Source organism: Salvia splendens, chromosome 5 (genome assembly GCF_004379255.2).
Source record: "Salvia splendens isolate huo1 chromosome 5, SspV2, whole genome shotgun sequence".
NCBI lineage: Eukaryota > Viridiplantae > Streptophyta > Magnoliopsida > Lamiales > Lamiaceae > Salvia > Salvia splendens.
This window is the reverse complement of record NC_056036.1, coordinates 11,891,203-11,915,080: the sequence shown is the minus strand read 5'-3', so window position 1 is coordinate 11,915,080 and position 23,878 is coordinate 11,891,203. Positions and strand designations below refer to the sequence as shown.

Sequence of the window (23,878 nt, the reverse complement as noted above, 5' to 3'; positions counted from 1 at the left end):
CTCAAATTATATTAACTTGTAGTTGATGGACCTAAAATAATATTTTCAAAATTAACGAACCTAAAATGATATTTTAGCAAAGTTCATAGACCTAAAAAGATATTCCCTCTTTTATTTATGTGTGCAATATTTTGTATATAGTGTGTTTGAGAGCCTCAATCTAGATTTTCGTTTTTGTCCACCTCTTCTCCGTGGTAATTTGTGAGAAAAAAGTTAATCGAAGGAACAAGGAGGAATGATGAACATTTCACAATTCACAATGAGTCAAATGATGAATTTCAGTTTCATTCAATCTGAGATGCGAGAAAATATGTATACAAATATCTTCCGAAAATCAAGATTTATATGAGAAATACCAGAATGGCCATAAGAAAATTGTCAAAATGGTTGTATTCAATTCATCTCTTGCATTGAGAAATTTAAATCTCAAGTTCAATTGAGATAGAAGAAATCAAATTAACAAAAAGCATATAAAACTAAACAAAGCTGCTCCTGCAATGTGAAAAGCCAAAAGCTTCTAGATCGAATTGAACCATAATCCTTCAAAAGCTTAGCAATTCTATAACCCAATTCAGAATTAGATCTGAAATAACAAAAGATGCTGAAGAATTCACGAATATACTAGGCCGCAGCGAGAAACAAAACAGTTATTAGCCTCCGAAACCGTAGAGCGTGCGGCCCTGCCTCTTGAGCGCATAGACGACGTCCATCGCCGTGACGGTCTTGCGTCGGGCGTGCTCGGTGTAGGTGACGGCGTCACGGATGACGTTTTCCAAAAATATCTTAAGCACGCCGCGGGTCTCCTCGTAGATGAGACCGCTTATGCGCTTGACGCCGCCACGCCGGGCCAGACGCCGGATAGCCGGCTTCGTGATGCCCTGGATGTTGTCGCGCAACACCTTCCTGTGCCTCTTCGCTCCGCCTTTCCCTAAGCCTTTGCCGCCCTTTCCTCTTCCCGACATTTTCACTACGATGCAATTTAATGGAGTTTTTTTGCTTTGTTGTTGTGAGTGTGTTTGAATGCAGCTTGTGATGGAGTATTTATGCGTTTCGGATTTAGATGCCGATCCGGGTCTTCTTTTAAGTGTTGTCTCGACCGTTGATGGAGAGATCATCGACGGCTAGGAGCAGCTTCATTATAAATGCGCGGTTGTCTATGGCGCTTTATTTTCACCTACGCGCTGGATTTGAGTTTCATTTCGAAATTCAAATTTCCCAAAATTTTACTACTCCTAAGGAATAAAATGAAATGCTGGCCTAACACGTTAAAATATGGAATCGAAATTAGGAAAATACTTAGATACTATATAGTACATTAAATCAAAGTTTCTAGTTTAGAATTTCTTTTTGTATTGCTCGATTTGTATCATAATTGCATCCGATATTTGTATTAAAAATTGTAGATTAACGTATACTGCATGTATACATTAATCTTAAATTTTCTTTTTCTTAAATAAACTCTACTCATGGAAGAGAGAAGTCAAATCTATTATTTTATTGTTCTTGATTTCTTTCCAACAATTCTGACCTCAAGGTGAGCTTCAATTTGAATTTGAAACATTTTATACTCATGTCAATTGGGTTTTTCAATTGAGTGAACTGCACCAAATAATCCTAATTTTTTCACTTCATACACCAATGACCCCTGATAAAATAAATAAGATCAGAAGGACCTAACAAAATATATAATGACATATGAGATTTTTTCTTTATGATTTGACTTAAAGTTGATTGGGTGATCCTTTTTCTTACCTTTTTACATTTCTTTACTAAATGCATAACACGATGAACTTTTATTTTTATTGACCCACCATTTCATTCAGTTAGACAGAATCAATTTAGTAAGAAATAAAACTTGTGCAGTTTTTTAGTCAGCCATCTCCCGCCGCCTTGTACATCGCAAAATGCACCGCCGTGAAATAAGCCCCAATCCCGTCCTCTCTTGCCACCCTCCCCATGCAGTACTAGACGCTGCCCCTCAGCTACTTCACCACATCCGTCGGCGTCAGCACCGCTCGCTGGCCACGGTGGCACACACGCCTCGCCGCAATGTCGTGTGCAGACTGATTCCTCATGTGATTAAAATAGACACCAATTTTCGATTTATGTCTGGGGTTAAAGAAGTCATTTTGTGCACAATTCCTCCGTAACTTGGCCTCCTAGATTTGTATATCACCATTTTTGAAAAGAATTCAATTTGGCTAAAAATGAGAGTAACAGTGCGGGCCTCTCCTTAATTCAAGGGCCGAGAAGTGATGAACCATGGAAGGTGAACATCATATTTACCCCCTAATTGAACCCATTTCTGGGCATATCGGGAAAGGCGAATGTATTTATATAACAGCAGCTTATAAAGAAAGAGAGATGCATATATTAATTAAATACTCCATGTATTTGTTAGGGCATCCACTATGAGGCGGACACTTCCAATAGCCCCACCCCCATTTTTGTCCACAGCCCTAGTTTATTTGTCTGTGCCCATAAAAAAAGTGTCTGTAGTTATAGTAGACACTTTTTAGCCACTTTTCATTTTATTTCATTTTTCATTTATTTTAATACAATTATAATTAAAATTATCGGACTATACGTAATTAGAAAAAAACGGCAATAGTTAAACAAATTAAAATTAAACACTAAATTTTCGTCGTATTAAAGTAATGGAAAAATTATACAACGAAAATTTAATCAATAGAAAATCACAATGTTCACTGCACCACCTTTCCTACGTGCCCAAACTTCTTCAATCAAATCGGCCTGGAGTGTGGTATGTGTTGTACTTCTGCGCATATCAGTGAAATGTTGGAGCAAATATTCATTACTATGTGGTACACCCATCTGTATCGGCACGGAGGCAACACCGTGACTTGTACTTGCGCCATCTTCCGGTGCCAGCGCTCTGTAGCAAATTTTTCATCTTCTATTATCATATTGTGTAATATGATACATGTTAACATAATATTCGCGGCATCATCTTCGTGCCAAACTCGTGTCGGGCACGCGCTTGGAGCACACCAAAAGCTCGCTCAACATCCTTCCTAGCAGCTTCTTGTTTTTGCGCAAAATATTGTTTCTGCGGTCCAACCGGTTGGCGAATTGTCTTGAGGAATACGGGCCACCGAGGATATATCTCATATGCCAAATAGTATCCCCTACGGTACATCGTTCCGTTGGCTACGAAGCTGATTTTTGGACCCTCCCCCGACACTCATCATTGAAGAGAGGCGATGACTGAAGAACATTGATTTCGTTGTTCGAACCTGCAACACTGAAATACGCATGCCAGATCCGCAAACGGTAGTCAGCAACGGCTTCTAGAATCATCGATGGACCTTTCCTTTTTAAACCAGTAGTGAACTGGCCTTCCACGCCACTGGGCAGTTTTTCCACTCTCAATACATACAATCGATGCTTCCTAACATCCCTGGGAAACCATGAACCGAACCGTGCATATCTAGCCTAGTAGTCTCTAGCACTCATCAAAGGTGGGCTTTCGTAGGAACTCCAGACCAAATATTTCCCGGATCCCCTTACAAAACTGCCTGAGCACCGTTAGGCTAGTTGTCTCACCCATCTGTAGGTATTCATCGAACAATCAGCCGGTCCGGCATAGGCAAGCTGCCTAATTGCAGCGGTGCATTTATGAAAAGTAGACAGCCCGATCCGGCTAGTGCGATCACTCCAGAGGGCGAAGCACCGATACCGCTCCACCAAATTCGTCGCTATATGGTTGAAGAGCCATTGTGACATTCTGAATCGCCGATGAAAAATCTCGGATGGATGACGGGGGTTATCCACAAAGTAGTCCGCCATTAGACGCTGGTGCGCTCCGCTATGGTCTCGTTGGATGGTCTGACGACGAGTAATCGCACGAGGGATCGCGGCCTCCTCCAATTCCAACGCGCGCGCCGCATCCTCCTTGTCGGCTTGGTTCTGCACCTCTTGAATCAGAGAATTCCACGCGTCATTCCACAAATCGTCCATTTTTAATACCAATTGAATCCACAAATTGTAGTGAGAGAAAGTATGAGTGAACAGTTGGAATGGTGTGAAAATAATGAAGGGAATGAGGTGTATTTATAGGTAAATTAAATTGAATTTATAAAAAAAATGAAAAAAAATCGTCCGCCCCAATCCGTCGCGCCGCGCACCGCCGCGCTGTAGGCCGGCGCGCCTAGCGGCGCGGCGCGTCCTCGCACTCTTCTCGCCGGAGGGCCTTCCGCCCCAAAAATTGCGTCCGCCTCGGGGCGGATGCTACCCGCACTATAGTTAGGCGGGGCGACGGCGGCATGGGAGCGGTCGACGCGCCGCCCCTATAGTGGATGCCCTTAGAAATGGAGAGCCGAGTAAAAGAGATAGATGGAGAATGTGTTAAATATAGTATTGTGTCTATGAGTAACGAGATAGAAAGAGAGCCTACCCATTAATTATTATAGGAAAGCGTGCCCAACAGCCCTGCAATCATTTATGTAATCTAGAAGAATAAAAGCTGCAGACAAGGTGTGCATACGTCAAGAGGATTAGACAAAAATGCCATTCAAGCCATTGGGGCATTTTCATCCGAAAAATGGCTAAAAAAACTAATTTGTAATTCACTCTTTTTAATTTTATTTTTGTTAGGGGTCACTAGTGCAAGAAGTGTAAAAGTTATGGTTATTTGAAGCAGTTTACTCTTTTCAATTTTATTGACAGTTTATTTTATTGTGTGCCACTTGGGTTCTGTTTCACTATAGAAATTGATATTGTTCTCGTATCCAGACCAAATTTACAAAGAATTTAGGGCCTTATATTATTGGTATTTTGGATTTGGACAAGTAAATCAATATTAATAAAGAGAGTGACATTAGTTCATATCTCAATGGATTTTAAATGAATCGAGTTCAATTTAATTAAATTGTAAGTGCATATAGAGACCTAGTCCAAATTTGAGTGGGTCGGGTCAAGTACGTTAGTTTTCGTGGATACAATACTCTTATTTGCCCATTAACTACGCTAGTATCGTACATTTGCGGGTATAACTTAATCTAATTTGAACTGAGTCATGTGCTTGAAAATATCTATAACACTGAGCCAATAGGAGTGCTTGGATAATTTGAGCACATTGTGGTGCTTGAAAATGTTTGCATTAAGACGGCCATCCTATCATTGATCAATTAACCGAGCACATTTCGATGCTCTGAACTTCGAAGTGTTGCACTCCAAAAATACTTTGAAGTTTTCAGACAAGCAAATATCGAGAACCCAGTGCTTTGCATCTCCGATATTACCAAATACACAATCTGTGCTTTTAAAAGCTCATCATTCTTGATGTTTCGATTAAAACTAAATGACGTAAATGGAAGTGTCCAATGAAAATAAAAAATTAAGGGTATAGACCATGTAGTAGGCCAACGTATCCCCGACCAATGATGTTTTTCTTTTCTTCCTAAATTTTCCAACACAAATAATTGTATCCTGATACGATTATTATTATTATTATTTAGTTAGTTAATTATGGATTTGCATATCTTTTTCATATCTTTTGTCTTGCTCATTAAGTTAGTATCCACTATTATAAATAGTGGACATTGTTCTTTAGTTCAATCATTCAAGAAATATCAATTATCCTTCTATTTTATTTTCTCTTACTCTCTTTCCTTTCAAACGTGCAAAACGCACAAAACCTTAATTTTGACGCCGGTTTGATCGACGGGCAAAAGCTCCCGCGACGTTCGACGCAAAATCAACGAGTTAAGGAACTTCATCCTTAACAAGTGGTGCTTTCATTTGGTTCCCATCCTCCGAATTACTGCCATCATGTCACGTTATGTGAGTAATCACAAATTAGGCATGCCGGCTTTGGACACCGCTCGCACGGCGGAGTTCCAACATGTTTATCATCCGCAACACTCAAATTGGAGTGACTATGAACTTAGTGGACAGCCATGGTCATCTCAAATTGAGTATTATCATTGGCAGCCAGGCCATCCACCCTCGCAATTGGAGTCGCACGTGGAGGAACTTCCGGCGCAGCCGCGACCTCCACCGGACCTACCCAACGGACAACTACCGTATGCGCCGTCCTACCAGGCCCGACAACCCACTTCCTGGAACCCGCCATGGCTGCGCCAGACCACCTTCTCCTTGCCACTGTCCATGCCGAGCCCCACATCGTGTTGGTACCCCCAGAGACATGACGTGCAATTTGGATACCCCTATCTAGATCCGGCGTGCCCGATTCCAGTGCTATCCTTTAGCACACCAAGGTCATCTTCGGTGTTCTATCCGTGCCCCGAACCTGATCCTCCTGATGGGAACCCGCTGTACACCCCTGCACAACCGCCTTACCAGCTATTCCAGCCGCCATCGTCTCCATATCAGCCACCGTACAACGGTATAGGCCATATGGAGCCTCTCGGCATGGCACGTGATCCGGTGACGCCGAATTTGGAACCGAACCTACAGTTGGTTGCCTTGGTTTCACAGCTTGAGCACTTGACCGCAACTGTCAAGCAATTGGCGTCTCAGATGGATGCAAACAAGCGCTGCCTGGGCGATCCACACGCCGCAATGAGGCCGACGAGCCATCTCCGCACAGCCGCCCCACTGGCCGCTACTACTGTTGTCTCGTCCATGAATCTGCCCCACCAGCTCCTCCGTGCAGCCCCGATATCAATAGAGATAAGGGCAAATTGTTAGACGATGACCCACTCCCACTAGCCGTGATCTCTCAGTCGAGCGACTCCAATACCATTCCAACATCGGTCCCTCATTTTGTACTTGTTGTTTTCCCCGGTTCTATAAAATTGGGGATTTCAGAGGGGGTGAAACGCGACTGCTTTAGTTCTTCTCTCGACAAGAGTAGAGTTACAGAGAAATTTCACAATTTGGATGATATAGGTTTTAATGATGACGCGAATCCAATTGATGGTTGCAAGAATGAATCATCGACCAACATTGTTTGACGGTGATAAACGGTGGATTCCTCCGAGCAAGGAACATTCTGGGACGCGTGGACAAGCTTCCCATTTTAACGATGAATTTTGGCAACCACAATAGTCATCCTTTGATGATTTTTTATGGAGGTGATGCAGGGAGACGCTCAAGTATTCGGTGTATGTTTGACCCAGGAGGATTCCTCGACACTCATCGTTGCTTCATAGTGCCCACCTTGAGGACAAGGTGGATTTCAACCGTAGAGGAGTTGATACGATTATTATTATTATTATTAGTTAGTTAGTTAGTTAATTATGGATTTGCATATCTTTTTCATATCTTTTGTCTTGCTCATTAAGTTAGTATCCACTATTATAAATAGTGGACATTGTTATTTAATTCAATCATTCAAGAAATATCAATTATCCTTCTATTTTATTTTCTCTTACCCTCTTTCCTTTCAAACGTGCAAAACGCACAAAACCTTAATTTTGACGTCGGATTGATCGACGGGCAAAAGCTCCCTCGACATTCGACGCAAAATCAACGAGTTAAGGAACTTCATCCTTAACATATCCCTTGTTATGTACAAACTCATCCCACATCAGGAGTTTGAGGGGAGTTGGAAGGTGTATATAATCTTGTCCAACCCCTAATCAGTTTGAGGCCTTTTAGGATCTGTCTGTCCCCGATGTGATTTGGTTTGAGGGGGAGGTTTGTTATATACAAACTCATCCCACATCGGGAGTCTGAGGAAAGTTGGAAGGTGTATATAATCATGTCAAACTCCTAATCAGTTTGAGGCTTTCGGGAGTGACCCAAAAACAAATCTGTGTGGGCTTGGTTCAAAGCGGACAATATCAAACGTCTGTTGCAGTTGACAATCCGAACATCCCTAATTTTGTTTCCTTATAAGATTTGTTTGTTGTATTGCAGTCCTTATAAGATTTGTTTGTTGTATTGCAGTATTGGTACGATTCTTGCTCGGTAAACACCGTCTTTTTGCAATGTTATTGTTATCTCAAGATTTGAGAAGATGAACTAGGCATCACAATTCACAACTGCTAGCCAATAAATTTTCCATTTCCTCTGTGGATACATCAAAACAAATGGTTAGCTAGCTATCTAAAACTGTTGATCATCACTCAGTCATCCAGGCATAAAGAAAATGGCAGAATGCCAATGAAAACACAGGCCGATCATGCAAAAAATCCCAAAAACTCTCCTTCTGGTCCCTACATCTCCGGAACACAAAAATCCCCACACCAGAATGATTAGCACTATATAGCCAATCATGCACGTCCCACAATATCTGCACAAACACATTCCCCACCACAACCGTCTCATTCCCCCTGAACCTCCAGTGCAGATTCGGCACCCTAATCGACTCCACCCCATCCACGCTTATCCACATCTCCGGATCGTACGGCCCCGCCAGCGCCGACTCTATCATTATGCTATGCTCCCTCCTCTCCTGCCCCAGCGTCGTCTTCGTGCAGAAGCACTTCTTCGCGAACACAATCTCCTTCTTGTGCACCAGCCGCGCCTCCTCCCTCATTCTAGCCCGTGCCCTTTTTAGGGCCTCGCTCTTCTGGTCGCCCAGGAGGAGGACCACCTCCTCCTGGGACACCATTGCCACATAGTACCCGGAGGCGGGCTCTGGGCTGGCGGCGAACAAGGCGTTGCGGAGGTCCCAGAAGACGTCGACGCGGGTGTCAGCAACCTGGAAGGATTTGAGGCCCTTCTTGCCCCAGAACTGCCATGTCTTGAGGTCGATCTTGCAGGTGTAGTGGCGGTCGTCGTCGTCCTCCACCGTCATGTAGAGCGTGTGGCTGATCACGGTCTTCGCCCATGTCACCGTTGTGCTGTGTAGTGCGTCTGCGAGCTTTGTTGTGTAGATGCATGTCACGAAATTGTGAGCGGGGTCGCTGTCTGGTGTTGATGTCGCCTCCTCCACGTCTCTTGTTGATGTTGAAGACATTCTCATGGATTTGCATTTCGCCAATTAATACTTCTCTCCCAACGCAAAATTACATATTCTACGGAGATTGAAGGAAAAATAGATTATATTTTGAAGCATCAAGAAAGGGGAAATCAAGCCAAGAATTGTTTTGCAGATCGATTGATTACCTTTGGCAGAAGATGAATATTGTTGTTGATGATGTGGTTTAATTGGAGCGACGGAGGCTTGAGGATAAGATTTGACAGCAGGAAATTTATTAACAAAATGGAAGTTATTTCTGCCATCTGAGGAGGGCTAACAACGACGCCCAATTAATAATAATATCAAAACCACCTAAATCAATAAAAACATATGTCCACTTTCGTAGATTTCAAATTCTTATTCACTAGAATAATAGTACTAGTAATCTCTATTATCCCGATGATTCCGCTGTCTCGTTGAAACCTACGATTATTTCTTTTGCTTTTTTATTCGAATAATGTTTATTTTTGTCTTTTGGTTTATGGAGTACTGTAACTTTACAATAAATACTAGATTCTACAAATAATAGTATTATTTCTAGGAAATCTTTGGATAGTAGAGTATTCTTTATAAGAGATTATAATTCATACTCTAACGGCTTCTTCAAAATGAAAGAAAAACTAAAATGAATTTATATATTTTTTAAAAGATGTAAAACTGAAAGTAACATGTTGGTTTTCGTTTTCTTTATGTTGTTTCTTGATCAAATTCTTGGTAGCTTTATCTTTACTCGATCTTTAAATGAACAAAAAATTAAAGATCGTGTCATGTTGTATTTGAATCATTAATCACTCATCACTAAGGCTAAGCAACACATGCACACTCTGCGTAGGCGGTTGACGACTATCAGCGGTGAAATTATGAATTTATTGTTGGCCCCGAATTACCGCGATATAATCAGAAAAAACAACAAAAGTAACTAGAGATACATACGATGGCTATCATATTAAAAGTAGTGTTGACATTAAAAGAATCGATATAATTGAATAGTATATTTATACATTTATCCTTAGATTGCAAATATCATATTCTACTCAATTATCTTAAATTAGCTTTTTTACATTAATTTGCTATAAACTCAGGGAAACAACAAAGAAACTACGTAGAGAATGAATATGAAAACAACAAAATTATTTAATGATCTTAAATTTACTTTTTTTATATAAATTTACTTCAAACAATGTCGTTTAAAGCTCCTAAAAAACAACGTTGTTTAAAATAGAGATCGATATATACACTCAGATTAGACAAATGTTACATCGGTTTTTATTTGCTGGAAAAGAGTGAAGTCAGGACTAAGTTGCGAAATTAGTAGTACCAAAAAAACTTGATTATTTTATTAAAATTTGCATAAAACACAAAATATAACCTATTGTTCACAGTATTTTGGTTTAATAACCCAATTAAATTTAAGTAAACTTCGAAAGGGGTTAAGAGCATCCTTAACGCGCGGAGCCGGGCAATAATGAGCGAATCCCGGCCCGTGCGTGTCGTTGGAGGGGAGAAAGTTCCGGCCCAGGCTGGTCCCGGGGCCGCAGTTGCTGCCTGGGGACGCTCCCGAGGTCCGGCCTGGCCGGCGTTAAGTGTGCCCGGGCCGCAACGAACGCGTCCCGGCCCAGCGTTAGATACTCTCCGGGCCCGGCCGCAAGTCCCCAAAAATTTATTTATTTATTTTTGAATTTTTGTCTATAAATACTGAACATTTGGCCACCATTCATCCGCACTTTACCCATTTCACTCCTCTTGTATTCCCATATTTTCGGCTTCAATGGAGTGGTTTAACAGCGATGAACGTCAGATGAACGAGTTCGTCAACGCCAACAATTGGTACGTGCCGCCATCACCCCCATCGCATACGACGCCTAGTCAGGGGGTGGCTAGCAACACCGACATAACATCGTTAGTTAGCACTGATGAGTACGAGATGATATGGAGCCCGCTGAAGGGAGGGACATGGGCAAGGTTGCAGATTATGAGGGGCCGAAGAAGTATAGTCCGCACGAGACATTGTGGCTTGCCAAGAACTTCGTCGAAGTCTCCGAGGATCCTATCATCGGCAACCAGCAGAGCGGCAAGGTGTTCTGGCAGCGGAATGTGGAGAAGTACAACGCTGGTCGTCCTAGAGGGTCGGTCGAGCGTAGCTACGTGAAGCTGCGCAAGCATTGGCGTCGGGTCCAGAAGGAGATGAACAAGTGGAATGGCAAGTGGACCAACGTAATCCGGATGTGGCCGAGCGGGCACAGCGAGATGGACCTCGTGGAGAATGCCAAGGCTGAGTTCTTCGCTGACGGGAAGAAGCTCTTCAAGTGCTTCGACGTTTGGAAGATTGTCGAGAAGAGCCCTAAGTACACCGATGGGGCCGAATCGACGGCAAGTGGGGCGCGGAAAAGAACCAAAGTTTCCGTCGCCGGAAACTACTCTTCGAGCGAAGGAGGTCCGACGATCGACCTCAACGTGACGGACGACGACGTCTTCTTCTCATCCCCTAGTACTCAAAGCCGTCCGATGGGAACAAAGACGGTAAAGAAGAAAGCGAAGGGGAGGGCAACTGCGAGCTACTCCGCTATGCCGCCACCACCGCCCAATCAGTCTCTGGATAAGATCTCCGACTCTATGTCGGAGATGAGTATTACCTGGCGGATGAGCCAGCTGACGGAGTTGAGATCGAGGGATACCTCGACAATGACGGAGTTCGATCTCGAGTTGCACCATGAGATGATCGCCTACCTTTGCGCACAAATGAAGAAGTAGTAGTTTCATCATTTTTTTAAAAAAAATGTATGACTTGTATTTTTATTTTTTAGGATTTTTAATTTGCTTTGTCTAGGATTTGTAATTTTAATTTCTACTGAACAACGTATTTTTCCAGTTTGAATTGTTCAACGTATTGCATTTACGAGTAAAATAGATTGAAGTTGTGAATATTGCAATTTATTAGTTGTGGCCCAGGTTGAAGTATGCAGGGTTAAAACAGTTATGGCCTAGATTCAAATTTAGGGGAATAATAACGTGGAGGGACTTGGGGCCTGAATCCGGATCAGTTGGATGCTCTAAGGCCATCCACAATAGGAATAGCCCAGCAATAGCCCAGCCATAGCCTAGCCACTGCCACATCATCAGCACTAAAAATCCTCCTGCCACATCATAAATAGCCCAGCCATAGCCTAGCCACATCATAAATAGCCCAGCCACATCAATAGCCACATCACTAATAACAATTATATAAAATGACATAATTAACAATCACACAATATACGGAATTTAATTTACGAGACATATACGGGAAACATTAATAATACTATCCACATCACTATTAACAAATATATACAAAATGAAATAATTAACAATCACACAATATGCGAAATTTAATTTACGACACAAAAACGAGAAAATTCACTAATATTAATAAAATTTAAAAAGTACATTAATTAAAAAAAATTACATAATTAAAAAAAACTAACGGCGGTCAATCCTCCGTGCCCATAACTCTTCAATTAAATCCTTTTGGAGTCGAATATGAGCCGCCGTTTGGCGCATGTCGGCATGTGCTTGTAAGAGGCCGGCTTCATCGTTAGGTACCCCACTCCGTACGTTGGGGGCGGCCACGCCGTGGCTTGGACCGGCTTCATTTTCGTCGTTGACCCAATTGGTCAGTTCGCCACCTTCATCTTCGACAATCATGTTGTGCATGATAATACATGCGTACATGATGTCAGCAATGCATTGGACATCCCACATACGCGTTGGACCCTTAATTGCCCCCCATCGAGACTGGAGCACACCAAATGCGCGCTCCACGTCCTTGCGCGCCGACTCCTGCCGTGCCGCAAAGTAGGCCTTCTTCTCATCTCCTGGGCATCGGATCGTCTTCACAAAGACGGGCCACCTAGGGTATATCCCATCCGCCAAGTAGTAGCCCATATCATGTTGGCTGCCGTTGGCGACAAAACTGATGGCCGGACCGACGCCCTGACACTGCTCGTTGAAAAGTGGCGACGAGTTGAGGACGTTGAGGTCGTTGTTCGAACCAGCTATCCCAAAATACGCGTGCCAAATCCAAAGCCGGTAATCAGCTACGGCCTCCAGGATCATCGTGGGATTCTTTCCCTTGTAGCCGGACGTGTAGAACCCCTTCCAGGCTGTGGGACAGTTCTTCCACTCCCAATGCATACAATCAATGCTGCCTAACATACCCGGGAACCCATGCTGACTCCCGTGCATCCGCAACAGATCTTGGCAGTCTTCGGGGGTAGGCTTTCGCAGATACTGATCACCGAATACTTCTATCACTCCCAGACAGAAATTCTTCAGACATTGCAGGGCAGTCGTCTCACCGATGTGGAGATACTCGTCCCACATGTCTGCCGCGCCTCCGTAGGCCAACTGCCGGATTGCCGCAGTGCACTTTTGAATAGGTGTGTGGCCGGGTCTGCCAGACGCATCGTGTCTGAAGCGGAAATACAGATATCGAGACTCCAAAGCGTTGACAATACGCATAAACAGGTCCCTGGTCATCCTAAAACGACGCCTGAAAAGGTTGGCGGTGAACCGAGGCTCCTGTGCGAAGTAGTCTTCGTATAGGCGCTGATGTGCAGCTACGTGATCCCGATCAATCACACTGCGGCGGTGGACCACGGGGGGAGGTCGAGGTATCGCCGGCTGCAAGGCACTTTCCATCCATTGGTTTATCGCGTTGGTCGTATAGGCGTCCAACGCCTCGGCCATACGACGTTCGTACTCCTCAGCATCCCCTCCGTTACCACCACTACTACCACCAGCGTTACTCATTTTGCGTTATTGATCTTGAACAGAAATTAAGATAGAGAGAGTACTCGTTAAAACAAGTGGTGCGAATGAAAATGCCGAGCAAAGCGCGTATATATAGTGTTTCGGGAAAAAAAAAATTAAATTTCGCGCTGGGCGATCCGAGAGCTGCAATAGCGCCGAACGGACCGCCCAGCCGACCGCCGAGCGCCACGCCACCGCCCAGCGCTGCGCGGTTTCTCTCTCCACTCAGCCGCTGGGCGGCTGCAATAGACCGCCCAGCGAACCGCCCAGCGCCGGCGCTCGGCTGGGCGGTCGCTGGGCGCCTATTGTGGATGGTCTAACTCGTAGATTTGGGGGCCACGACTCTACTGGTAAATTTCCAATATTCGACAAAATTCAGTGAAACGACATCCGTCAACGTCGTCAGGCTGCCATACTTGTAAATTGTAATCCTTCTGATCCAATATTGCGATTTGCGAACCATCAAATTCTTTTTCCCATCTCTTTAGGTCTTTCAACATTTCTGCTCTGCCCACCGGATCCTCATCTATCTCATTGCACTACATTCTCCACCGAATTCAGCTTCACCTTTCTTCTCCTCGACGGTATGCTCTTATTTCTGTTGTTCAATTGCAGAATATAATTCAGATTTTTTTCGGAGACGTAATTATTAGATCCGTTGGCGATATCTGAGATTTCATATGGTTCACTTTATTTGGAAAAATATTAACTGGATCTGGGGTCGGATTGCCATCGATTTGATCCCTTTTTTTTTCGAGTTTCTATAGTTGATGGAAAAGGGGTTTTTTTAATTGTAGGGCTTTAAATTGTTGATTGAGGTGGTGCATCAGCTATCGGGGGATTGGAATTTGTAGATTAATCTTTGATGATTATGTTTTAATTTCTGAATTTGTAGGTTGACTTTGAGTTCAGAGGCTTGTTATGAGCCATTACCTTGTTAACAAATAAAACCCAAGTGCTGGAGTTTTCTGTCTGATTATTGAAATGCATATTAGTATTTTATGATTTGGGAGGTTTATATCATTGGTTATAGCTTTTGTGCTCATTTATGTGTTCTCCTTTTGAATTGCCATCTGTGATCTTGAAATAACATGAAGATTTTATGTATTCTTCCTTTGAATTGCTCTTGAACTCATAGGAGTGTCGTTTGAAAATTTTCTACTCTCATATTCTGACAGTAGTTCTCTGGTGTTATTATGCAGGCAGTTATACGAATTTCAAATATAAGATTTTAATAGTTCATTTTTGTCCAAGCACCACAAGTGGAGAATGAGCCAAAGGTTCTCCATAATTTTCCTTTTATGATGATGTACTCTGTTTCTTATAAAACCAATCGCTTAATTATTTTTTGGTCAGGTATGGAGCGTAATAATGTGCATGAAATACCATGTTGAAGTGCTTAGAAGGGATCAAGCATTTGTGTGCTTCTGTGCTTCAGTGTTGTGAAATCGATAGGCAATCGAGGGGCCTAGAGGATCCTGAAATTCTTGCGCGAGAGACAGTGTGTATGCTTTTGGACCCCTAATCCATTGTGGATATCATTGCCATCTAACTTCAACTTTTAAACAAGAATTTGATTCTATTATAACTTATCATGAACTTTGTTTGGGAACTATATTTATAGCCACAGTTGGAAAGTTTTGGCGCCTTGTTATTTGTCTTGTAAAATTGTTCATGGCTACATTCTATTAGTATAACTTATCTTGTCACTTTATTTATGTGAATAAAGTTTTCAAAAGAAGGAAATAATAATTACTCTGTATGATTTTCCTTGGATCTAATTAGATTGTCATTTTAGCTCCAAGCTAATGGCTATAGTTTTGTTCTGTCATGAGGATGAAAAAATATCTCCGCTTCATGATTTTTCCTTTTATGCAGTTAGTGTAAGTGAAATTGAAGCACTTTATGAGCTTTTCAAGAAGATCAGCAGTGCTGTGATTGATGACGGGCTGATCAACAAGGTTTGATTTACAATTCCAAAGATGATCTGTATCATAGATGTATCCATTTGCAGATCACCATCCATAATTCCTTCAATATTGTTTGCAGGAAGAATTTCAACTAGCATTGTTCAAGACGAACAAAAAGGAAAGTTTGTTTGCAGATCGGGTACTCCAATTTCGAACCTACATAATTTCTAGCAAGTTGTCTAGTATAAGGCATTATGGCCTGTTTATCCTTTTCTCAAGCTCAGAAAGAATTTCTAATTTCTTGTCATTTTGTCTAACTTTATATGCAGGTTTTTGACTTGTTTGACACTAAACATAATGGAATTCTTGGCTTTGAGGAGTTCGCCCGTGCGCTATCCGTATTCCATCCTAATGCTCCTATTGATGATAAGATTGAATGTATGAAGATTGTACCAATGTTATCAATCTCGTATGGCGGCTTATGGCGGTTCGCCTAAAAACCTGTGGCGGATATGGCGGTCAATAATTAAATAAATAAAATAATACTTATATATTTATATATAATTCAGAAATTAGAAAATAATTAAAATATAACATTTAAAACACTTCAAACAATTAATAAAGTATAAAATACAACTCTAACCTCCATGTTTCTTGCATAATGCTCCATTCCTAAATACAGTACACATGCAATGTTGTCAAAAGTCGGATATGGCGGTGCTATGGCGTTTCCACCACTGAACGCCATGCCATAGCGCCATGGCGCCGCCATATCCGCTATTTGATAACATTGGATTGTACAATTTGGTTCCTTACCTGAGAATCGTTTTCATATTTCAAGCACCTTTCTTGCTTTATGCAGCATTATAACATCTCTATCTTCTTGACTGTAGTTTCCTTTCAGTTGTATGATCTCAAACAGCAAGGTTTTATTGAGAGGCAAGAGGTAATAGTTACCATCTGATATTTATTCTGTTTCTGAGAAATAAACTTTATTCTACTTGTAGGTAGATTTTGTTTTGTAAACATTTGAACTGCTTTTATGTTTGTACAGCATATGGAAGCATCAGCCATTCCCCATTTGCTTATAGTTATATGTTTGATTGTTTGCAGTAATGGCACTACAATGTGCATATCATATAATACACACACCTTGTCCAATCCATACACTTTTTTTCTATCATGATAACTTAATTTTGTCTAAATATGTGGTTTCCTGTTAGAAGCTACTTGTTCAAGTATCCGGAACTCTACCTTCCTTTTGAGCACATTGGAAAATTCTTAATGATGTCCATCAGTGCTGCTGCCAAAATCTGGCGTGTGTGGCCTCCTCAAGAGAACTTTCTTTGTTTTGACTCCATTGATGTCTATATTACACTCGAAGTGGATTAACCTCCTTCAAAGACCCCGGGATGGTTTTAAATTGTTTTTGCTTTAACTCCATGAATGATAGATGAACAGATGCTATGTCTTTTGAACTTTTTTAGGTTGTAGTTTCATTTATTTGTTGTATTTTTACCTGATTACCCATATTTCATGGTATGCATCGTTGTGATGAGTAAGACTGTCTTATGTTTGGATTGATTGATTGTGGTGTAGTATAATTGAATGATTATGACTAAAAAGCAAAAATTAGAATAATTTAGTATAATCATGCAAAAATGCATAAATTGAGGACGTACAATATCAATGGTAACAATTTTGTGAAGGCAATTGCGGAACTTAATATTATACATTGGTTGATGATTAAATAATCAATCAACGTTGGGCTTGATAAAGTAATCATCCAAATCAGTGATTAAGGGAAGGCCTAGTTATCTATCATGGATCTAATCATGCAAACTAATCATCTGATTTAGTTGGATTATTTTATCATTCATGCCTTATCAGTCAAACCCAAACATGCATCCATATACTTCCATTTTCTTTAAATGTTAAATGTTTTTTCTCTTTGCATGTTGAATGTCTTTCTAGTATGGTTGATATTTTCCCTACCAATTTGTAGGTAAAACAAATGGTGGTTGCCACTCTTGCTGAATCTGGTATGAACCTGTCAGATGAAGTTATTGAGAGCATCATTGACAAGGTAATGTGAATTCTATTCTTATAATATAGATCTTATATTTTTGTTAATTCTTTTCTTCTTTCTATTATTTGCTAGTATATCGAGATGTCTGTGACTGAAATTACTTGTGGCAATTTTTGAATGCATGAATAGCTGTCTTCACTAAAAACTTGTAATCTCAGAGTTAGCTTGTTGTAACAAATTAACACTTTACTCCCTTTGTCCCACTATAAGTGAGGCGTATTTCTTTTTGGGTCGTCCCACTATAAGTGAACATTTCCTCTTATGGCAAAAAAACAATACTCTCTCTCTTACTTTATCCTCTCTCCCGCTTTTTATCTCTACTTTTTTCTCACTCCTACTTTTTTCTCTCTTCATTCAACCACTAAACACCATTACCTAAAAACCTGGGCCCAAAAGTAATGCGTGACATGCAATGGGACGGAGGGAGTATTATGATTCTGTATGGCTACGTAATAAATGTCACCTGAAGATTCTTATAGATAAAAGGAAGTACTATCATTATATGACATAGTTTCTCATTTCCTTTGGCAGACATTTGAGGAAGCTGATACAAAGCATGATGGTAAAATTGATAAAGAAGAGTGGAGAAGTTTAGTCTTGCGGCATCCATCTCTTTTGAAAAACATGACGCTTCAGTATCTCAAGTATGTACCCACTTCAATGATTCTTTATATGCGGTTACTGGCCTACTTGATAGTCAAACCATTACAGCAGTGGATGTGAATAATTGGATGAATAAACATGATTGTTATTATGTTTTGGGTTCTTTACCATAGTTGTGCAGAGAATTAAATAGTAATTCATGTTAAAGAAAGGGTATAGTTTTTCTCTCTCTTTATTAAAGAAGCAAAACCAGTATCTTCATTTGCAAAATCATGTTCAAGAAAGGGGATCGTTTTTTTCTCTGTTTTTTTGACTGCTATAAAGTGGTTGGTACTTTGATGCAGATATCTGAGTGCTAAATACTTACAATGAAGGCAATGAATTATGCTGCTTCACAAATTGTTCATCTTAGAATTTGACTTCCTCTTGTTCTTCAGAAAATTGCGAACCAGATCCGCCGTATACTTATTTGTATAAAATTATATTTGACGTTGTAATATTGTTAGTTACACCTAGAAAGTTGAATATCCTCATTATATGGTTAGTCACTCCGCTTGGTTTTTTCTTGAACAGGGATATTACCACCACATTCCCAAGCTTTGTTTTTCATTCAAGAGTTGAGGATACCTGAAATTGGAAGAAAACCCTGCTGTTCATATTGTTAGTTTTGGCTTGTTACATCATGTCTTGTCTGTTTTCAGGAAGACTTTGTGGATTGGATTGAGTTGTGATGTTTTTGTTTTGGAGATGAATAAGAGCCGTAACTGGTTGGATGTATTTTTAGTTGGTTCTTTGAATGAATTACTGTCCAAAATTTTAAAGCTTTTGAATTCAGCATTTCACCTATTTATGGCTTTGAAAGGTACAATGAATTAGGAATTTTGCTGTAGTTGCAATGGTATTAAAACTGTCATTTTGAAGTTATGGTATTCTATTTTAATTTCAAAACATTTATTTAATAAAATTAATCGATAATAAATTTTTATTGTTGATTTCAAGTTATTTGGTGTGAGAAAACTAACCAATATATGACAGTTTCTATGTAAGTAGTATTGATTCTATTTTTTTTAATCAAGTAAACTACTTGTAATTTTTTGAGAGTAGAACAAGGTTTAATATTACTCCCTCTGTCCTATTGAAGAGTTAGTAATAAAAAAATTTATGAATACAAATAAAAATATAACATATAAAACCCAAAAAAAACTAACATAAGAGCTAAAATGAAAAAAATATGACTATAAAAACAGAAAATGAACATAAAAGAAAAATAGAGTTGACATTGAAAAATAGAAAAAACATAACACCAACAAATGGACTCATTTGTAAATAATCCAAAATAAAATATTTCTAAAACAAAACCAAGTGAGTGCGGATTAGAAAACTAAATAACACACCTCAATAAGTCATGAAGAAAACCACCACAGCTAAAAGAAAACTTAATCTATCAACACAGCAAAATTAGGAGACTCCATCCCATATTTGGTTTTAATCGTTGAACTACTAGCTGCATTTCAGTAGTTAGGCAATTCAATCTCTCTGACAAAATATATCGAAAGAAATGCATCACATATCTCCTCAATGCAAAATATAATAGACGATCAACCAGTTCCAAAAAAGCACTTAGTAAATAAAAGCAGTTCTAGAGTAGAAAAGGGGTAAAAAAATTAAAACCGCAAAATATTAATCCATTATAGCAAAAAGTAAAGACAAGGGAACTTGGAAACATATCGCCTAGGCTTGAGGTTTAGTCGACTTCCTCCATCTTGCTGCCATCAGCTTCAGTATCAGCTTCCTCCAATGATGGCATATCAACATCAGCTTCAGTGGCATCGTCATCGATGCTCAATCCAAGCTTCAACATTCTGTGGATCCTGTTGCCGAATGTGTTGGGCTCGTCGAGGCTGAAACCAGAGGTGAGCAAGGCAGTCTCAAAGAGAAGCATAACCAAGTCCTTGACAGACTTGTCATTCTTGTCAGCATCAGCCCTCTTCCTCAGCTCCTCCATGATGGGGTTTTCGGTGTTGATCTCCATTGTCTTCTTGCTAGACATGTATCCAGCCATGCTCGAGTCCCTCAAAGCTTGCGCCTTCATGATCCTCTCCATGTTAGCAGTCCATCCGTATTCTCCAGTAACCAAACAGCATGGGGAGTCAACAACACGGTCAGAGACGATAACCTTCTCTACCTTGTCTCCAAGTACATCCTTTATCACCTTGCACAGACCCTCAAACTTCTTAACCAACTCTTCCTTCTTTGCCTTCTCATCCTCACTCTCCTCAAGCTTTAGGCCTTCCTTTGTAGCAGAAACCAGCTTCTTGCCCTCAAACTCCTTCAACTGACCAACAGCATACTCATCAATGGCATCCACCATGTACAACACTTCATAACCCTTCTTCTTCAACCTCTCAAGGAAGGGGGAGTTCTCCACAGCTTTTTTGCTCTCACCAGTGATGTAAAAGATATCACTCTGCCCATCCTTCATCCTGGTCACATAGTCCTTCAAGCTGGTCATTTCATCACCACTCTTGGTCGAGTGGTACCTCAGCAACTCAGCAATCTTTCCCTTATTTTGCGAATCCTCATGGATACCAAGCTTCAAGTTCTTTGAGAAAGCCTCGTAGAACTTGTTGTAGTCCTCCTTGTTCTCAGCAATCTCAAAGAAAAGCTCAATACACTTCTTCACCAGATTCTTGCGGATAACCTTGAGGATCTTGTTCTGCTGCAACATCTCACGAGAGATGTTGAGAGGCAAATCCTCAGAGTCCACAATACCCTTGACAAAGGACAGATACTCTGGAATCAAGTCTTCACAGTTGTCCATGATGAAAACACGACGGACATAGAGCTTGATGTTGTTGGGCTTCTTCTTGTTGTCGAAGAGGTCAAACGGTGCCCTCTTAGGAACAAAGAGGACAGCCTTGAATTCAAGCTGTCCCTCAACAGAAAAGTGCTTGACAGCCAAGTGTTCCTCCCAATCATTTGTCAGGCTCTTGTAGAAAGCAGAGTACTCCTCCTTGGTAATTTCCTCAGGCTTCCTCATCCAGATAGGCTTCTGTTTGTTAACCAGGTCCCACTCATGAGAAACCTCCTTGATCTTCTTCTTTTTCTTCTCAGCTTTCTCCTTCTCCTCATCTACTTCCTCAACATTTCCTTCCTCGTCCTTCTTCTCCTCCTCGTCCTCATCATCAGAAATTTCCTTCTCGGTAGTCTTCTCAACCCAAAGGGAGATTGGGTAACTGATGAACTCAGAGTGCTTCTTGATTAAGTCCTTCAACCTTCTCTCTTCAAGATACTCAAGCTGGTCCTCTTTCAAAAAGAGGGTCATCTTAGTACCCCTGCCAAGGGGCTCACCAGTAGTATCTCTGGTGACAGTGAAAGAGCCACCAGCTTGGGACTCCCAGACATACTGCTCATCGTCATTGTGTTTGGTTGTCACAATAACCTTCTCAGCAACCAAGTAAGCTGAGTAGAAACCAACACCAAATTGCCCAATCATGCTCACATCAGCACCAGCAGCAAGGGCTTCCATGAACTCCTTGGTTCCAGATCTTGCAATTGTACCAAGATTGTTGACCAAATCTGATTAAAAATCAACATGGTAAGTAATGCACGATGAAACATGAGAATAAACCAACAAATTATAATTCTACAGTACTCACCAGCCTTGGTCATACCAATACCACTGTCAATAATAGACAGAGAGTTATTGGTCTTATCAGGAATGATGTGAATGAAAAACTCTGGCTGGCCATCGAGCTTGCTCTTGTCAGTCAAACTTTCAAATCGGATTTTGTCCAGAGCCTGTATATCATCAATCACCAGTAAATAACCAAAGCATATTGATAACACTCTTAATCTAGAATTTTAATCCACACCTCTAGATAAAACCACAATAATAAATTCAATTTTCCTGCAATAAATAAATACTACTACTAGTACTTCATGCTTAGACTAACAATAAATGAAAAAGCTACAGTTAACACAGTAGTGTTCTAGACCTAATCTCTTAAGGCGACTTGAATTAACTAAGATCTAAACGAGTATACATAGCCATAAAACATCATACTGGAACAGAAATCATCATGTCAATTCAATATACAACAAATCACGTCTTGACAGTATAAAATTGGTTTAACAGGCAGCAATGATTGCATTCAAACGCGATAGATGAAAAAAGGTGAAACTCAGAACAAACTGTCTACATATTAACAACAATACATCCAACCAAATCTATGCGATTGTATCGAGATCTAAATAAACGATAACCATATGAGAGAGAGGCGGCAACTTACATCTGAGGAGTTACTGATGAGCTCACGAAGGAAGATCTCCTTGTTGCTGTAGAAGGTATTAATAATCAAACTGAGAAGCTGATTAATCTCAGCCTGGAAGGCAAACGTCTCGGTTTCCGACATCTCTGCAATTCTCTGTAAAAGAAGGGAGGCGAGTTGAGCACGAAGGAGCTAGGGTTTTACTGGAAAAATAATTGTGGAGTGAGAGTTGAGGAGAGAAAAAGGAAAAGTGAGATTTATACAGTGTAGCCTAGGGTTTCTAGATTGTTCCATCCACGCATATTTTAATTGGAAATTGAAATTTAATTGATGCGATTCAGTTCAGTGATTTCCACGTGGGTCCCAGCCTATGCGTCATGCCGAAATTTGAAACCAAACATTTAACACAAATTCAGTAGCAATGGGGCGCCTACGGACGGCCTAAGGTCCGCCCTATGCACCGTCACGTCAGTATTTTATTCTCTTATTCTTCCACCTACAGTGTGGCGACCTATAACCCGCCCTAAAGGTCGTCCTAAGCATTTTATTTATTTGAATATTTAAATAACTATAAAAATTGAAAAAAAAACCTTAATTTCATTTAAAATTAATACATTACAATACGAATTAAAAAAAATACGCATTCTCAACGACCGCGGTTACGGGGCCAAACTTCTTCAACCATGTCGTTCATGAGCTGAGCATGGTCTTGTTGGTTGCGCATTGAGGCCTGTCTAGACAGAACCTCATTGAAGTCCGTCGGTAATCCTCGAGCGTGTGGCGCGGTCGCCGTGCTGGAGCTAGATCCACCTTCATCATCGGCCCAATCAGTGACGCTTCCACCTTCGTGTTCGACTATCATGTTGTGCAAGATTATGCACGCATACATGACATCGGCGATGACTTCCTTGAACCAGAGACGCGCCGACCCTTTCACTATTGCCCACCGTGATTGGAGCACATCAAATGCCTGCTCCACATCCTTCTGCGCAGCCTCCTGCCTTTGCGCAAATAAAACTCTCTTCTCACCCATTGGGCAGTTGATCGTCTTCAGAAAAACAGGCCACATTGGGTATATGCCATTAGCCAAGTAGTACCCCATGTGATATTGGTGCCTGTTGGCAGTGAACTCGATGGCCGGGCCGTTGCCATTGCATTGCTCGGTGAAGAGGGTGGATGAGTTGATGTCGTTGTTCGACCCCGCTACACTGAAGTAAGCATGCCAGATCCACAGCCGATAGTCAGCGACGACTTCGAGGATCATCGTCGGGTGGCTGCCATTGTATCCACTAGTAAATTGACCTCTCCACGCCCTCGGACA

General features: G+C 41.1%; 5 protein-coding genes across 5 annotated transcripts; 1 reads left to right on the top strand and 4 right to left on the bottom strand.

The window, feature by feature from the left end:
* Positions 1-375: 375 nt before the first annotated feature.
* LOC121802380 (histone H4) lies at positions 376-1,007 on the bottom strand. Its single transcript, XM_042202045.1, has one exon. The coding sequence runs from the start codon at positions 960-962 to the stop codon at positions 651-653; it is 312 nt and encodes a 103-aa protein (XP_042057979.1). The 5' UTR covers positions 963-1,007; the 3' UTR covers positions 376-650.
* A 6,932-nt stretch (positions 1,008-7,939) lies between these two features.
* On the bottom strand, positions 7,940-9,334 carry LOC121803127. The gene is made up of 2 exons (XM_042202828.1): positions 9,043-9,334; positions 7,940-8,951 (listed from the first exon to the last, which is right to left on the bottom strand). The coding sequence occupies exon 2, from the start codon at positions 8,897-8,899 to the stop codon at positions 8,054-8,056; it is 846 nt and encodes a 281-aa protein (XP_042058762.1). The 5' UTR covers positions 8,900-8,951; positions 9,043-9,334; the 3' UTR covers positions 7,940-8,053.
* Positions 9,335-12,664: 3,330 nt separating this feature from the next.
* Positions 12,665-13,411, bottom strand: LOC121804579 (the record flags this gene model as incomplete). The annotated part of the gene is made up of 1 exon (XM_042204184.1): positions 12,665-13,411. A coding segment is annotated over exon 1 (747 nt), but the record flags the coding sequence as incomplete, so codon positions are not given.
* A 658-nt stretch (positions 13,412-14,069) lies between these two features.
* On the top strand, positions 14,070-19,107 carry LOC121804648 (calcineurin B-like protein 3). The gene is made up of 10 exons (XM_042204277.1): positions 14,070-14,268; positions 14,887-14,964; positions 15,041-15,189; positions 15,563-15,645; positions 15,734-15,793; positions 15,924-16,032; positions 16,488-16,540; positions 17,600-17,680; positions 18,215-18,327; positions 18,860-19,107. The coding sequence occupies exons 3-10, from the start codon at positions 15,072-15,074 to the stop codon at positions 18,915-18,917; spliced, it is 675 nt and encodes a 224-aa protein (XP_042060211.1). The 5' UTR covers positions 14,070-14,268; positions 14,887-14,964; positions 15,041-15,071; the 3' UTR covers positions 18,918-19,107.
* Positions 19,108-19,950: 843 nt separating this feature from the next.
* On the bottom strand, positions 19,951-22,800 carry LOC121804647 (heat shock cognate protein 80-like). Its single transcript, XM_042204276.1, has 3 exons — positions 22,579-22,800; positions 21,946-22,087; positions 19,951-21,865 (listed from the first exon to the last, which is right to left on the bottom strand). Exons 1-3 carry the CDS (start codon positions 22,699-22,701, stop codon positions 20,031-20,033), a joined length of 2,100 nt encoding a protein of 699 aa, XP_042060210.1. The 5' UTR covers positions 22,702-22,800; the 3' UTR covers positions 19,951-20,030.
* Between the last annotated feature and the right edge of the window lie 1,078 nt (positions 22,801-23,878).